Below are 16602 nucleotides of genomic sequence, written 5' to 3'. Positions count from 1 at the left end.
GCCTGTTATCTGTAGCCCACATATAACCTCAATGTGCAGGAGCAGCAAGGATGTTCACTAGTCTCCATACAGAAAATATAAATATTGAATTACTATGGTTTGAGAAAAGACAGTTTAACAACTCTGATACAATTTGTTTTGTGTGTGTTTAGGGTTTGCAGAATATATACATGTGGTGTTAAAATGCTGTTTGTGACATTCAACTTTTTGCAAAATGTATGTAAAACTTCCAACTAAACATTTATAAGAAACAAAAGAGAAACAATGTCTGCGTTCATCTGGACTTTCTCATTCTCCCAAAATCACTCAAACGACACGTCAGTTTAATCCAGGACATGGAGTTTATTTCACAACTGAGGATAAAAGAATGGCATTCTGAATAACTGGGGTCGAGGACAAAAACCTGGAATTCTATCAATGAGCAATATTTTTTTTTAAATGTTATGTACAGTACCATGCATCAGAGCAGATGCCAGTAAATTTCTGTAATTTGATGTAAACCACATTGCAGGACCTACTTTTCACTGAAAAAAATGGCATTACGGTCCAACAATATTCTGTAGCTTTACACCCCCCCCATAATTGTTTTAGAAAATAACATTATAAAAATGCACACAGTACAAATAATGCTGAACTGTAAAGAGCAATATATGTTGACATACATGTACACATACTTGCTGATTATTCATACGATAACTTTTAAACTTTATTTATAGCTTCACAATAATAAAACTGGTAGCCTACTGCAAATACTGTACATGTTGAAACAACCAGGAAATTATATTTAACTGGAGAAACAAAGATTCTTGACATTTTGTGAGACATTCTGTGATTTAATGGCAAAACACAAAGCAACATCAGAGCTAGTCCCCACGATGCCATGTTGATCGAGGGAATTGAAACTCAAAACGGTGATGTGCGGTTATTTGTACCCACAAGTCTTCATCAGTTAACACTTCCCTAAAGTGCTGAAATCACCGTAACGTTTTAGAACACCATCTGTCACATGGCCTCGTTTCTAAACCATGTACCTTCATATAAACGGCGGTATGCAAAATTTGACAACCAGGGATATTAGCTTTGTCATCGTGGTTAAAAGTTCATTAGACATAATATGCTCACTGCTTTACATAAGAAACATGCAGAAACCGTCTCATAAATAATATGCAAGTTGTGTTGAAATATATTTATCTTAAAAACCATTGAGAAACAGTGATCAAAATAAGAGCATGGCCCAGTTTAAAAACAAGATGTACTTCTCCCAAAGGCTCAGAAAAGATGCAGTGCATTACAAAAGCAACAATCAGTCAGTCACTACATAGTGCCATGGCTGCTGCACCGATTTGGTACATTTATGTCACCAAAACCTTCTCTAACACATCTTCGAGCCTCGGTAGTGCATGCTCCTGCCATTTACTCAGTTGAATAATTACAATAAGTGGTATTAAAGCTACCATGTCAGCATTACAATATACGTCCCAGCAATGCTTAATACAGTTGTGGCACCATTCGTTATGACAGATTGAAGCTTAGAGTCATAGTGCAACAGTGATCCGTCAAGCTGTCAACTTTGTCTGACTTCATTATTTGTCAAACTTTTCCAGCTCTTTCACAAAGATGAGGTGGTCCTCCGGCGACTTCCCATGGGATTTGCAAAGGTGCAATTTGATTGCATGTTTGCTCACAAATGTCCGACTGCACAGTTTGCACTGATAGATGGAGCCAGTGTCTTCTTCTGTGAGTCCAGAGGGACTCAGACCGAAAGTCTTGTCCTCTATTCTGCTGACTGCTTGATGCTCTAGTAAGTCTATGGATAGCTTGGACAGGTCCTTCAGGGTGAACCCAAGATGGGACTCCAAATGGTGAATGTAGGAGGAAGGAGTCCTGAACTGGGATGCACAGTCACTGCACAAAAACAGAGGCTGGCCAGAGTCAATATTTTTTAGGAACTTTGTGCTTCCTGTCCGTTTTAACTGGTATTTTACATTGGCCAGCCAATGAGAGATAGTAGTCATGGAGAGACCAGTGAATTTACAGATATGGACCCGTTCCTGGGGCCCCAAGTCAGTTATCACTAACTTTCCATCAGGAGTCTCTCTGAGACTGGAGGCAAACTGGGCCTGGAGAATCAGGATGTGTTGAGGATTCCAGTTTGACTGTCTGCCTTTCCGTCTCTGGATGGGAGACAACTCCTCCAGGCCGTCCTCAAAAGTGCAGCTGTCGCCGTCAGATTTCTCAGAGATGGAAGATGGGGTTGTAGACTTTGGTGTCAAACGGCCGGTCAGATTTTTCACCATGTCTGAAATATCCATCAAAGCATTCTCCCGCAGAGGGGGTGATGAAGACTGAGAGAAAGCTCGGAAAGCTGGTTTGCTGTTGCTGCTGCTGTTGTTGCTGCTGTTGTTGTGTGGTGAAGTAGAAGTACCCTTAGTGGTAATGCCATTGGTGTTTTTGGATTTTGTTAAGTCCATGGGCTGCTCATCTTCCTCCTCATGATACTGACTCACCGGCTCGGCTGACTTATTCGGGGCCGAGTTGCTGTTGATCTTGTGAAGCATTGCAAACGGGTCGCTGAAGGGTGTTGCCACTTTTGAAGCTTTTCCCAAATGGTTGTTCATGATAGACTGCAAAGCACTGAGAGGGTTCACAAGTGGTTGTTCAGGAGAGTGATCTGTGATGATGCTCAGGTTATTGCAGCCATTGCTTACAGGCTTTTTTGGTGAATCAACTTCACTCTTAATATGTCTCTCTACTTCTCTCGCTGTCTGCTCTCCATCTTTGCCTCTTGATTCAGTCTGGTCCTCTGCAGCAGAGGATTTCTTTGCCTTTGAGACATTGTCAGGATTTGTTGAAGCTCGTTTATCCTTTAGATTTGTCAATGGTGACTTTGCTGACTTACTCTTATTCTCTAGGTGCTTCTCCTCTTTTTCACTCTTTACTTGTCTTTTCCCTGTCACTTTTTCTACTAGCTCTTCCATGGCCAGCACGTTGCTCTTGTGACTTGGAGGTGGAGAGGGGCTATTTGGTGAATGGATCAGAGTACCTAGATCAGCGGAAAATGCCTTCAAGCTGTTGCTGCTGAACAAAGGTTGAACCTGTGCTGATGAGGGAAAGTTAGACCTTATAGATCCGTGGAGCTGATAGGCGGCATGAATGCTTGTGTATCCACCCCAGGTTGGTGTGCCTGTTTGGGCCTTGGTGATGGCACTTGAAACTGTGTTCTCTAAAGACTTGATAATGTCAAAGCCACCTTTGGGTGTCTCTTCCAAGTCTTCCTCTCTCAAATACTGACAAGATATAGCCTTTCTAGGTTTATCAGCTTTTTCCGGGGGGTCTTCCTTCTCCTCTTTGATTTTTCTCTCTGGTTCCCTAAATTCCATTTTCTCTTCCTCAATCAACTCATCTTTTTTTTCTTCATTTCGGTCCTCAGGGCTAGAGGGCGGCAATGGGGAGTCATTCTGTGACTTCCCATTGGGTGCTGGGAGTCGTGTGGTAGTTGGTGGCAGAGGAATGGACTGAATTTTCTCCTCAATGACAGGATCAAAAACTAACTGCTTACCCTTCTTAGAGGCTGAATTTGTGACTTTCAGAAAGTGTCCCGTGACCATCATATGGGCTGTCAACTGCTGCAAGGTATCATGTGAACTGCCACATTCCATGCATTTAAGAATTTGTGCCTTCCGTGCCTCAAACTGCCAAGTGTAGCTGGCACCATTTTGGTAACCGTATCGATTGTTAGGGGTGACGTAGGGATTAGACATTTTTTGGTCTTTGGGAGACTCTCCCATGAGTATGCCAGATGAGACAGACTCAGGTGAGCTTGGGGACATCAAGTCTTGAAATGCTCTTTTTTTGGTTGGGGGTACCAGCTTGGTGAGGGCTGGCATTGGTTCTTTTAGAGGCACTTTCTGATAGTGTTTTGTTTTGATCATGTGAACACTAAGGTCTTGCAAGGATTCAAAAGAGTGGCCACAGTACATACATTTAAGAACTTTCTGGGCATCTTCCTTGCCTTCCATCTCTAACAGGGAACGCTTGCGTGGTTTGGACCACTTCTTGCTTCGATCATCCTCTTTATCCTTATTATCATCACGATAATGGCCTGTCTCATTCATATGCACTGTCAGGCCAACCAAAGTATCATAGGCCCCACTACAGTCCTTGCACCTGAACTTGCTGGCACCTGTAAACACCGGGCCATAGAGCTTATTATTTTGTCTGTAAAGCTGCACGGTGCTGAAAAGGCTAGGCTCAGGAAGGAGTTGGTATGGAGTATGCTGTAGAGTTTTGGCCAATGCTGCCTGGTGCCAGTCATAGGATAATCCTCCTGCGCTGCCAGAACTAACACTAGTGCCACTGTGGCTGCTGCTCGACACTGTTCTCGTGGTGGTACTGCTGGTGGTATTATTAGTAGTGGCCGAGGCATTGCTACTGCTACATCTGCCTTTCGTCTGGATGCTCCCTGGGCTGTGACTGTTCGGGAACCCATTGCTTCCTTTGTGATTGCTCCCATTGCCGTTGCTAGTGGCAAAATTGTTCCCTTGTTTAAGCATGTCCATAGCAATGCTGGACCAGGAGGCATCCGAAATCAGGTTTGCATAGACAGCTTTCATTTTCGTCAGACTGTCCTGTAGTGAGAGGCCATTGATGGACTCTGCGCTTTCCTCCAGCTTCTCCTCAAACTTTTCTTGACCATCATTAGAGGAAGACATTGTCTTAAGGTCCACCATTTGATCACTGGTGGTACTGAGTGGGGAGGCATACCCTGCATCTGGGTTGGTGCCATTGCTAAGTGGAGAGTTTTGGCAGCTGAAGTGATCTCTTCCCTCTTCGTCTTCATTGAACAGATAGTCTGCATCTTGACCATCCAGAGAGAGGCCATCATCCTGCAGATGTTCCTCTTCATCAATTTTGTCCAATCCAGGTTCGTCATCGGGTCCATAAGCTGGAAATCAAAACAGAGGAGACACGTGACGTTAGATATTTTTATATGAAAATATATCTATAGTTGATAAATGAGACACAAATTATGCATTGGCCACATGCTACGCATACACTTTATGTAGGTGGTATATGTAATAAAATATTTTTGTCAATAGACCCAGAAGAGGACACAGGTTTGCAATAATAAAGTGGCAAACATCCATATCTTGACAATGACAGAGTGTCCTCTTCACTGTACTGCCTAATGAAGCTATTGAACACTACAGCTCAGCAAGGGTAGAGAGGAGAGATGCACCACTGAGACGCTTCTGCTTTGCTTAAAAACTAAAAACAAGCACAATTTAAAATTATGATTTTGATGACACTTATTAATCATGTGGTGAGATCAGTAGCTTCACAATGGAAATAAAGACATTGTTGTCTCTTCTCAATTAAAAAAATAACAGTAAAAGGGAAACTGCCTCATTGATCGTTCTATTAAAGACTCCCTTTGATGTTTCCCTTCTTGACATATACTCAAGTTGAAACACTGAATTAATAAGACAAATTAACTGCTTATGTGCAAGCATTTCAGCCTACTCATCAAATACACAACGTTTTCCCTTATCAGCAAATTAAAATGCTACAACATCCTACAGCCATTGAGGGTATTTTACTATTTTATTTTTTATTCTGCTGCTGAAGTGAGACTAAAGATACGTTATCCACTTAGAATTGCTTTATTCTTCCAGAATGCTGCATTTACTATGGATTTACAAGTAAGAGATTGTGGTGGAAAATGCCAGCTGCATCTCACTTGCCAAGCCATGGTTGGCTGGAGTCAACTTGGCATCGGCTGCAGAAGTCCTCACAGCGTGATGCTAGGAAATGGCCAGTGGACATGACAAGCCTTGTTGTTACTGCCTGTGCTCACTGAGTACTCACAGCGTCAAGTGTGCCATTTTAAAAGAATAGGGGGAGGTTTACAATATCAATGGAAAATGGCTGCCTTGTGTCTCTTTGCTGTTGTCTACAAAATGTGGCCGAAAATCTGGATTCAGTCGTTGCTTTAGACCTAGATGTCAGAGATTTCTAAAACGACAGCAATTACATTTCACTGGAGCCCCATTATTGTAAGAAATAGGCTTAAATAGGACCTTGAAAGCAGATTAAGAGGGAGATATTACAGGAGAGCAGGACGAGACAAGAGTAGAGGGTTAAATATGCGAAGGCAGCTCCCCCCAATCCATCCCCTGTAAGATGCTTGTCTGAGGTGCCAGAATCGGTCTCCAGTGAGGAGGCAGATGTGCTGTCGGCTTCAAACAGCGTGTAGCTCTCTATCCCATAATAGGAGTGGACATAATACCTGATGTTTGTGAGGTGCCAGTTACTGCTGCCTCGGAAAAGCTGAAGGTCCAACAGCTGCAACTCTCTGCCTTGGGTGTGTGAGCAACGCTCGGAGTACAGCCTTCGTCTTTTTAATTAAACCACTCCTGTGCCGGGTCTCGCTCTAACATGTAAGCTCTTAATTATTCACTGACATCATTCACTTGAGCTCCTCACTAGATTAGGCGAGTGCAAACTTTTGCCAAAGCCCCTGTAAAGCTTCTTTTTTTTTTCTAGATGCAGCCAATCAAGATGGAGCCCACTGTATTGAAACAAATGCACAAGTGAACCTTTTCAGAGTCAATGTGGTGAGAGCGGTTAAGGATAAAGCAGCAGCTGACAAAGTGAGAGGAACCTGACAGCGCTGCAAACACACACTCACACACAGAAAGTACACCGACACTAAATCCCAGTTTTTTCCCTGCCATGCTCCGTATGTTGCCTTGACAGGCCTCATTGTCAGGAGTGTGTCAGTGTCAGCTTGAGGTGTCGGTGTCCACGCAAACAAGCCCGAAAGGAGGTGGGAGGGGAAAGTAACAACAACAAACACAAGTCAGCCATTTTCTTTAGACCCCCCCCCCAAGCCTCCTCCTTCACCATCTGTGTCAGAAAAGCTGCGGGTGCCACCGCCGGCTAATAAGGCAATCAGAGATGGAAAAGATGCTGACACGGCGGCTTTCCCGCGTCACTCAGAACAAAAGAGGGAGAGAAAGAGAGGGAGGGAGGGAGAGAGAGGGAGGGAGAGAGGGATAGGGAGGGGATTAAAACGGTGGTGGGGGTTGGGGGGGGGGGTGAGGTTGTCTGTTGTGGTTGTCAGTCAAAAACGTAAGCCCACTTTGTGCTGTCAGGGAGGATGGGGAAAAGAGGGGAAGTTTTGAAAAGAGAGGAGAAAAGATGTGTTTAGGCCAGTGAAAACGAGGTGTGTGTGTGTGTGTGCGTGTGTGTGTGTATGTACGTGTGTGTGTGAGTGTTTGGGTGTGTCTGGCAGAACAATACAAGACAGGGAAACAAGTTAAACAGCACCAACAAACTAAGCACGATATAAGAGGAAAGAGAAATCATTAGAGGTTTTGCCATGTGTGTGTTACTGAGCTAGGTGTGGCAAATGATTTGTGCGCGTGTGTGTGCATTTGTGTGTCAAGTGTCACAGTGTGTCAGGTGCAGGCAGGGATGCACTGTGGTGGGTGAGGGGGGAGAGCAAAGCCATCTGCGTCTGGAGAGGAGCCTGTCACTATTGTTGTGCCCAGAGTCCAGGATTTCCTGCTGCAGACAGGTGACACCACAGTGGGACATCCCCCAGTCTCTCTCTCACATGCACACACACACATGCACAGACACACACAAACTAGATCCCTCCCCCAAAGCATGAAGCAGTGTGAGTTGAATTATCAAAGTGAGACAAGTGTGGAGAAGACCAATTCCTTGCCAATAAAAATTATGAAACACATATGCACTGATAATATAAACATGCCTGCAGTGAGCGTGCTCTAACCTCAATGTTATTAAGGTTCTTGCAAAAATATTTCTGTGGCACACAGTACCAGAAACTGAAAGTCACAGGCTAAATGGTGGCATTGAAAGCCAATCAGATTCCTCGTCTTGCTACCTCCACCAAAGAGTTACTGTTTCCATCTGTGTTTGTTTGTCTGTTTGTCGGCAGGAAGACGCAAAAACCACCGCATGGATTTCCTCGAAACTTGGCGGAAAGATGCAGTGTGGGTAAAGGGAGAAACCATTCAATTTTAGGGCGGATCCAGATCAGGCACTTGATGCAAGAATGTATTTTCAATTTCTTTAACATGGCAAGATAGTTTTATTTTATTTCTTTTTAATCTCGATTGATTTCTCAGGAAATAATTCTTGGATCTTAAAAACAAAACATCAGACATTAGGAGTCTGCACAATTTTAGGGCAGGTTCAAATAAAAATGTTGCAAAAAAATATGGTTTCATAAGAGGACTGTTGACCAAGGTATGCGCTTTACTGGAAGCCATTATATTTAACTTATCTGCTGCTTAAAGTATTATTATTATATATATATTATATCAGATTAACATTGATCTTTATTCAAACAGGGATAAGTCTGCTTTTAACATTTGAGAAGTTTGGCTTCTTCTGTGATGAAAAAACATCCTTAAAGGAAGGCTTGAAAAAACTTTTAATCGTCTCATAGTCAGGATTCACATATGTGTATTACAACTGTACCTCAGAGCAAAATAAAAAAAAGAGAACTGTAAATTAATTTCACAATTAACCCCCACTCCCTCTGTCGTTCACACACATCCAGGACACACATTCCCCTCTCAACCTTCTCCATTTATTCATGTTGTCTCCGAGAAGAGGGCAATCCCGACTCTCATTTGCAGTGCTAATGTCCAATTCCGCCAGCTTTCACCCGGCTGATTTGCCCTGCGTGGCCGAGCGCTGCATTGGGAGCGAGGCGGCCGGGGAAGCTCCCTCACACCGTTTAGCAGCCCTTCAAAATGGGAGCTCTGGCGTGGCAGTCTTATTTCTCTCTCCCGTTTCGCTTTGTCACTGGTCCCTCCATTCGCTGCCACTCACCTCTGATGGCTTTGGACAGGCCTGATCAGTGTGTGTCATTGACCTGCGCGGCGTGCATGAGTGTGTGCGTGTTTCCGCGGAGAGAAGGCTGTAAATAAAATGACATTATTATTTCCTCTGTCCTATCATGTAGAAAAGCCAATTATGGTAATGCCGAGTACGTCAGGCAATCTCTGTCTCTCCCCGCTCGCTGCTGTCGTCTTCATTCTTGCTCTTTTTTCCACTCTGGGATAGTTGTTGCTTTGGTTTCATAGGACCTGACACTCTCTTTGAACAAAGCACACTGAGAAGAGCTGGCACACACCAGCAGTCTCCTCTCAGCCTCGAGACAACTGAGCACTAACTGAGCTTTTCATGCAATTCTGCATCAAGACTCACCGCCACGTTTACCAAATAAAGTAACTTAGTTAAATAGAAAACTCTTTCGATCCATGTAGATTTCTTTTGTGACAAAGATTTCTCCCACATGCTTTGTCCCCTCTTTTTCTATTTTGTCTCACAAATCCTGTGTTTTACATCGTCACCAAGACCCGACAGAGAGATTTACAGATCAGCATTACCACTGACACTGGGTATTCGCCATAATTTTACCCCCAGCATTCCTGACCAGACATGTAAAAGCCTACCCGCATGGAACGGCCCACCATATGGCGCAATATCTCCGGGGCTACTCATGTGTCATACCAATCCACCTTCTTATCTCCCACCACTCTTCCAGCAGAGGAAAACAAAACAACCAGTGCCGTTTGCCCATCATGCTGGTGGATATACGTGCAGGCAACAATTTACTTTTCCTAAACTTGTGGCCACTGCTCTGGATTCTGTCTCAAAGCTGATGTTCCTTTTCAAACTGAGCAGTCTCCTAAATGTATATGAAATAAAAGAGGAATTAGTATTTCCCAAAACTTGGGACAGTCCCCCGGGGGCTTTCACATACGTTCCAATTAATCTGCAGTAACTTGAACTCATATTATGCTAATAGGCTTTTTAAATGGGTCAAACAGAGAGCGTACTTCACCTTCATTAGATCACAGACGTGTTTGTATGAATGAACGAGGGAAAGACGGAAACCAGAGACAGAAAAAGACACAACAATGGCTTCACAGAGACAAAGCCACAATAAAAATGATCAGGACAACTGCAGCATTTTCTAAATAAAAAAAGGCATTTCAAGTTCTCTCTTGCACTGCTCTGCATGTTTCTCTTGTTATTCCTCTCTGCAGTTACTCTCTTTTGTCTCTGTCCGTTTTGTTCAGATCTCATGTGAACCGGTTTTGACACGCCATGACATTGACTGTGGTCCATAAATCACCTTTTCCCTGAACTGTCAGTGCCTGCTTGTTCTGAGATGAAACAACAGCCATTAGATCATCGGCACCGTGGATTCCAGCCGTTTCTGCTCCACGTTCATGCCAAACAGACACACACATGCACACAAACACACAACCACAACAATCTAATGTTGCTGCACAGACATTTCAAACCATCTGGCTTGTTTTCAGGCAAAGTGCAGATAAAGCATTACCAATGCTTATTAAAGGTGATATGAGTGAGATTTACTCCAGCAATGCTAACCACTGATTCAATGTAGGCTTCATCAGACAATTGCTTATTGGTTAACACATTTACTTTAGAGCAAGTATATCAGATTTCAGTCATTAACGAGCTACAGAATTTAAGTTAAATTTAGTTTGATGAAATTCTAATTTAAAACATCTGTATTTGTTCAATCTTCTGGTCACATGTCTCTGCATAGCTTTAATTATTTAACGTGCAAAAAAAAAAAATCTTCTTTTTGTAACTTGACACAAAGATGCTCCGTTTTGATCTAAAAAGGAATTTATAACAAGTTCAACAAAGCAACACGGTTTAATTCTTTCTTCATAGATGCCGTCTTTTGAATTCACCTGCATTGCCCCTGACAGTGGAGCTCCCCCTACTAAACAACAGCTGCTCCCATCGCCTAGCAACAACCAGTTGATGGATGACCCCAAAGATGGATAATTACCATAAATCACTATGGTTGTGTGGAGAATAGAAGCAGAAAATCATTGCAGGAAAAAAAAAAACCCCGTCTGAACCACGGCTTAAACTGGTGTCTGTTGTTCAGGCAAACTTAGCCTCTAATTTTGAATTGCTTGATGACCGGGAAGTTACGGGAAAAAGACAGAGTGGCAGAATCAGAATCCTCTTTGGTGCATTTCCTGAAAGTGGCGAGCCTTTTCGGACTCGAATGATTAGTGGCTGTAAAGTGAAACCGGATGGAATGACTCACGGGACAAAACCTGTCCTGAAGGAGCACTGACAAAGAAAACAAAGTGGGCAGAGGAAGGAAGAAAGGAAACGGCCGAGAATGAATGATGGCAGCAATGATGAGTTTAGTGCGGCAAAGACGACAAGGGGGGGGGGGGGGGGGGGGAGGAGGAGAAGAAGCACGAAGAGGAAGTGTGTGTGTGTGTGTGTGTGTGTGTGTCTAGTCTGCACGTACATGTATATTTATGTACTGTGCATGTAGATGATGCAAGGTAGATGGTGAGATACGGGCAGAGCGGGGGGGGGAGGGAAGACTGCCAGAATAAAAAAAGACTAAAATTTGAGGGCGAGGGGCCAAAACAGGGTCACAACCTAACCAGTTCGGTCTAGCCGAGTCCGGTTGCACAATAAGCCATCAATCAACCTTCTGCGCGCTGTCAGCCCTCCCCTCAATTCACAGAGGCCGTTCACTTTGTACACTGCTAAGGAACAAAACATAGAGACGGGAAAAGAGCGACACGGGGAGAGGAGAAAATACATGTAGGGCCACACGCACGCCCTACAATCTGATCCCTCCCTGCTGGAAGGAAGCGCCCTGCACGCCGCACGAGAGGCACCACCAGACTCATGGCATCATCGGCTAAATATGTGGCTCTAGAGGATTACATGAAGATGATGAAGTGACTTATATTTAGAATGTATTTTTTTTCAAAAAGAGTTAATAAAGAGGCTAAATGCTATCTGAACTGTAGGGGTAGCTATGTGATAGGCATGTAGCAAGCTTGTTAGCGTGATCGCTACACAGGACACTAAAGTCGGCTCCTAAACAAGTTTATAGGCTTATATAACGGCGTATTGCGTGACTTAGCTAACAAGCTAAAATTGCTGCCTCCTTTTTGATCTTCACCTTTCTGTTCTGTCAAAGATTAACACTTTCAAGACGACTTGGGAGGTATTCAATTCGGGATCAATTGGTTCTGACAAAAATGTATAACATACAACTACAGCACTGATATAAATGTGTAAAATGCAACTTCGGCTGTTAGAGGGCTCTCAATCCAAAAATCAAACTAAGAGGCATAGTTTGATGACGTTGTGAAGCATCATGGGAGTTGTTGTCTTCACCACTAGTGCCGATTTAAATCTATCTGACGTGACTCAGGCACAAATCATGTTCATGGACGAGGTCACGTATTTTAGTTGTACACATTGTTCGTTGTGGAAGTTATATCACAGACAGGAAAGCCACGGGTAAAGCAGATCCTTTTCTCTGGAATTGAACCTTGGGAATATTTGGGATAACGTAACTACGAAAGACAGCAAAGTATATAAAATAGATCTATGGTCATTTTTAGAAATGTTAATGAAGAATTGTTATATAGTCTATCTTTAAGAGACTGGGACTTTTTGACATTTTGTTTTGTGGATCACAACAGTGCATCACCTCCTCTCTTCTCCGTCTACTTCTCAGTGAGGAATTCAAAAACAAACCCAAACACTAGATATGCGATACAAGGCCGCACACAAGAACCCAGAGGACTTTGTGAGAACAGGACCTCAGAGACCCGACTGACTTCACTTTCCCAGCATGCACAAAGACAGACAAAGAAACCATAACGTTAAAAAAAAAAAAAACTAAAGTCACTTTAGGGAAATTAATTAACCGCAAACCCTCAGGGCATGAGGCTGCTCAGGACAACCCGAACGTCCCCAAACATTTTAGTGCTTTTAACTGCATATGACACCAGGGAAATTCAAGCAGTTGTGCACCATCGGAGACCGTTATCCTTTATGCATCGCCAAATTTTCTTTTTCATGCTGCCCACTCAAGTGACGAGTTAGTGCTGAAGTCTGGCGCGCCATTAAACAAAGTTCTGCTGCTCCGTCTCAACACTGGTTTAGGATTTAAAGCGTGACGAGGAGCACAGAGGCGTAACCAAATATATAACAAAAGCATAAGCTGAATCACTCGGCAGCCGAGAGTGTGTATATGTGCTTGTTTTCATCCACTTCCTGACGACCACGGCGGTAAAGTGACAATGGAAGAAATTATAGGAGGGAGCAGGGATTAGAAAAATGGGTCTCTGGAGAAAGTCAGTAAATTATGTATAGAGCCCTTAAAGTGGACTTGTATCAGTAGCCATCTCACCCTAATTGTGTCTGTGTCCAGCTATGCATGCCTGTGAGTGTGTGTGTGTGTGTGTGTGTGTGTGTGTGTATACAATGGCTAAGAACAGCTTCACAGTCGCAGAGAGAGAGAGGCAGGAAGCGAGGAAGCAATCCTTCAACAGAGCACAATATCAGACTGCGGACAGACAACGAACGGCTGGAAGGTTCTGGAAACGAGAGAAAAGCCTGCCTCCCTCACATTTCAGCTCCCAACACCGCCTCCCAAAGTGCCCTCCATCTCACACCAACACACACACACACACACACACACACACATAAATGGCACCATAACTCTATATCCGCAATCAATCCCCGCTATGAAGACACATCCATCTTCTGTAATGCTAATGGGAGGGTTTTGGGGGTTGGAGTGGGTGGAGGACAGGGGTAAAACAGAGGGTACGTGACTGTAAAGCTGACCTCAGAGCTGTGAGTGAGGTAATATGGGCTGTGCACGAGGGTAATAGAGACAGCGCAATAGAATAAGAAGCCATAAGAAGGAGGTATGTGCGTTTGTGCGTTCGTGCGTGCATGCTAGCGTATTTATCTGCGTGTCAGGAGGTCAGGTGTGTGTGTGTGTGTGTGCGTGGGGGAGAGGGAGACTGATGGCTGTCAGCTTGCATCTGGCAGAGAAAATAAATTAGGCTTATGAAGACAAATGAAGGGGCTTTGGAAAGAGTAAACGGGGGTGGATGAAGGCGGCGGCGGGGGGGGGGGGGGGGGGGGGCGGCGGAGAGCGGGAAGAGGGAAGGGAAGGAGTGAAGAGAGAGAGAGGGGGAGACATAATGGAGGAGGAAAGAGGGATAGTGTGAGTGTGCGGTGGCGTGGATATGAAAGGACGGGGACGGAGCGGCGTTGCCAGCAAAGAGAGAGTTCCTCTCGGCAGCCAGTGAGCGTTCATTAGGAAGGACAGGCACACAGACAGGCCTGGTGCTGGCAACAGGACGGGCTTTGGCTGCTGCTTCTCTGGCTGCAAGGGGAAACATATATGTGGGTGCATGTGTGGGTATGTGCACACCTAGATCCACTGCCAGCATGTTCAAATCCAAGGAAAAGATACTTTCCCCATTGTGATTCAGACGTGTTCTCTGTCTTTAAACTGCTGCATTCAGGGCCGCAGCTTGAATAGAACGCGTGATACTTGTTTGTATAAGCGCTGGAAGTGGCTCTCGCTGTGTCTTTCCTGTGCTTGTGTGTTGGTGTCAGCGTGTATCCGTGTGTGTTCCAGCTCTGTAGATTTGTCAGTGTCGATCCCATGACACACTCCCATCGCTGTGAGTGGAGGAGAGCTCTCGGGGGGGCTTTGTCACGCGGCGGTCTGCTCGTTTCCTGAGGCCCGGCGCCCCTCGTTTGATAAATGACACATGTCATTCTGTCAGCCCCTGCCATCCGGGCTGGGAGGCCCCAAGCTGATGTATGGCTGCCCAGGCTAAAGGAAATCAGAGTGTTTTGGCAGCGCCCTGAGAACACGGCCTCTTATAAAGGGGAATGTGTCTGTGCGAGTGTGTGTGTGTCTGTGACACTGAGTCCATGTTTAATTGTGTGTATATGTGCCTATTAGTGAGTGTCTCCCTCAGTGTGTGTGTGAGTGTGTGTGTGTGTGTGTGTGTGTATGGTCTCAACCTGTCAGGCAGACGGGCAGAGGGAGACAAATCATCGTCATGGCCGCCCCAGCTGTTCCCCAAATTTGGTGCGAGGAGGAGAGCGAGGAAAAAAATCCTGCCGTCTGAGTTTTAAACGGCTGATGCTTCCCAGAAACAGGAATGAGTGAGAGGACAAATGGAGCTCAGCACACACACTCGTACATACATACACACACACACACACACACACACAGACACACAAACACAAACCGAATCACAAATCCAAACGCTGAAATAGGAACCAGGCCAATCCCAGAAGGAAACAACAGACAGTTGGTTTTCGACCGAGCAGTTTTCTTGCGAGCGAGCATAAGTATCCACACGCGTAAACACACATGCTTCAAACGTACACACGTGTAAACACCGGAGCGCAAAACCGGGGACGAGGCATGTGCACCTTGACCACAGGGAGAGGCTGACAGGCAGGAAAAACAAGTCTGCGGCCGTGTTTACAGATCTGTCGCAGGAGAATGATGGATCTTTTGTCGTGCTCTTCTCTTTGTACGTGGACACGACGGCTTTAACCTTCATCTACGACTTAGTTACCCTTCATTTCTATTTTCTTATAAACCCAAACGTCGACGCTTTTCGGCCTCGTGCTGCAGACGCCCCCGCCCCCCCCCCCCCTGCAGCCCCACGCCACACACAGCCACAGACATTCCCCCAGCGGAGGACGGTCCCACCTGGAGGTTGTGAACTCTGAATGACCCCGTTTGATCGGGTGCAGGCGAGCTCCCCCCTCCCCCCCCGCTCCCACAGAAACGAAGCGGGAGACGGGGAAAGAAAAAAAAAACAGTGTCATTAAGCTGTGAGTGATGAGTGGCAGCCATGGGTGACATCCTCCCCTAGCCAACTGCTTTCATTGCCTCTCTCTCTCTCTCTCTCTCTCTCTCTCTCTTTTTTTTTCTTCTCCACCGCCTTGATACTTCTTCCCTCTCGCTCCTTCCACCTCTCCCTCCATCCCTCAACCCCTCAAGTCATTTCTCTTTCACTCCTCTGTTGCTCTGCCTCCTCTTTTTCCACTCCCTCACCCCCGCCTCCCCTTTTCCTCCCTGGTTCTTTTTTGTTCACTGTCACTCTCTTTTTCTCCTCTTTTTCACCCCTTTATGCCCCTCCTTCAATTGCTGCTTCTCTGCACCTACTCTCTCTCTCTCTCTCTTTCTTTCTCTCGCTCTCTCACATACACAGACACACACACACACACACACAGATGTACACACAACACACACAATAGCGCCTCACTCAATCCTGTCTAGCTCTGTGGCCCTGCTCATGTAGACACTCAAGCTCCTCAAATCCCACGTATCCAGAGGAGGGGTGCGCGTTTTCACCCGCTCAGGATTGCACCGCTTTAACATCAGCTCTGGTCTGGCACCGCAACGCTAAAAATGTACAACCGTAGTTTTAAAATAGTTCTGAGGATTAGAGCCTGACTGATACGGATCTTTGGGGCCGATGCTGATATCAGAATTTTAAAAAAAGTCAGATACAAATATATCGGTTGATGTAAATATCCAGAAAAGAATTGCCACTGATTCCTAAGATGTCGTGATCGGACCCTAGTTTCAAAGAAATGTAATTAAAGCTTTTTATTTTGACAGTTTAACCATAAACTTTATATAGTGCAATCAAACGCCTTTGAAACCAGCAGCTCAGAAACCATGAC

At 44.9% G+C, this 16602-nt stretch overlaps 1 protein-coding gene across 1 annotated transcript in view; it reads right to left on the bottom strand.

Moving 5' to 3' along the window:
* Positions 1–322: 322 nt before the first annotated feature.
* Positions 323–16602, bottom strand: part of tshz1 (teashirt zinc finger homeobox 1) — a 29489-nt gene continuing 13209 nt past the window's right edge. Inside the window, exon 3 of the mRNA XM_062410505.1 lies at positions 323–4945. Coding sequence (XP_062266489.1) covers positions 1584–4945 — 3362 coding nt within the window. The 3' untranslated portion in view covers positions 323–1583. The remainder of the gene's footprint in view (positions 4946–16602) is intronic.

Source organism: Platichthys flesus, chromosome 17 (assembly GCF_949316205.1).
Source record: "Platichthys flesus chromosome 17, fPlaFle2.1, whole genome shotgun sequence".
Lineage (NCBI taxonomy): Eukaryota > Metazoa > Chordata > Actinopteri > Pleuronectiformes > Pleuronectidae > Platichthys > Platichthys flesus.
This window is presented reverse-complemented; position numbering and strand designations above follow the sequence as displayed.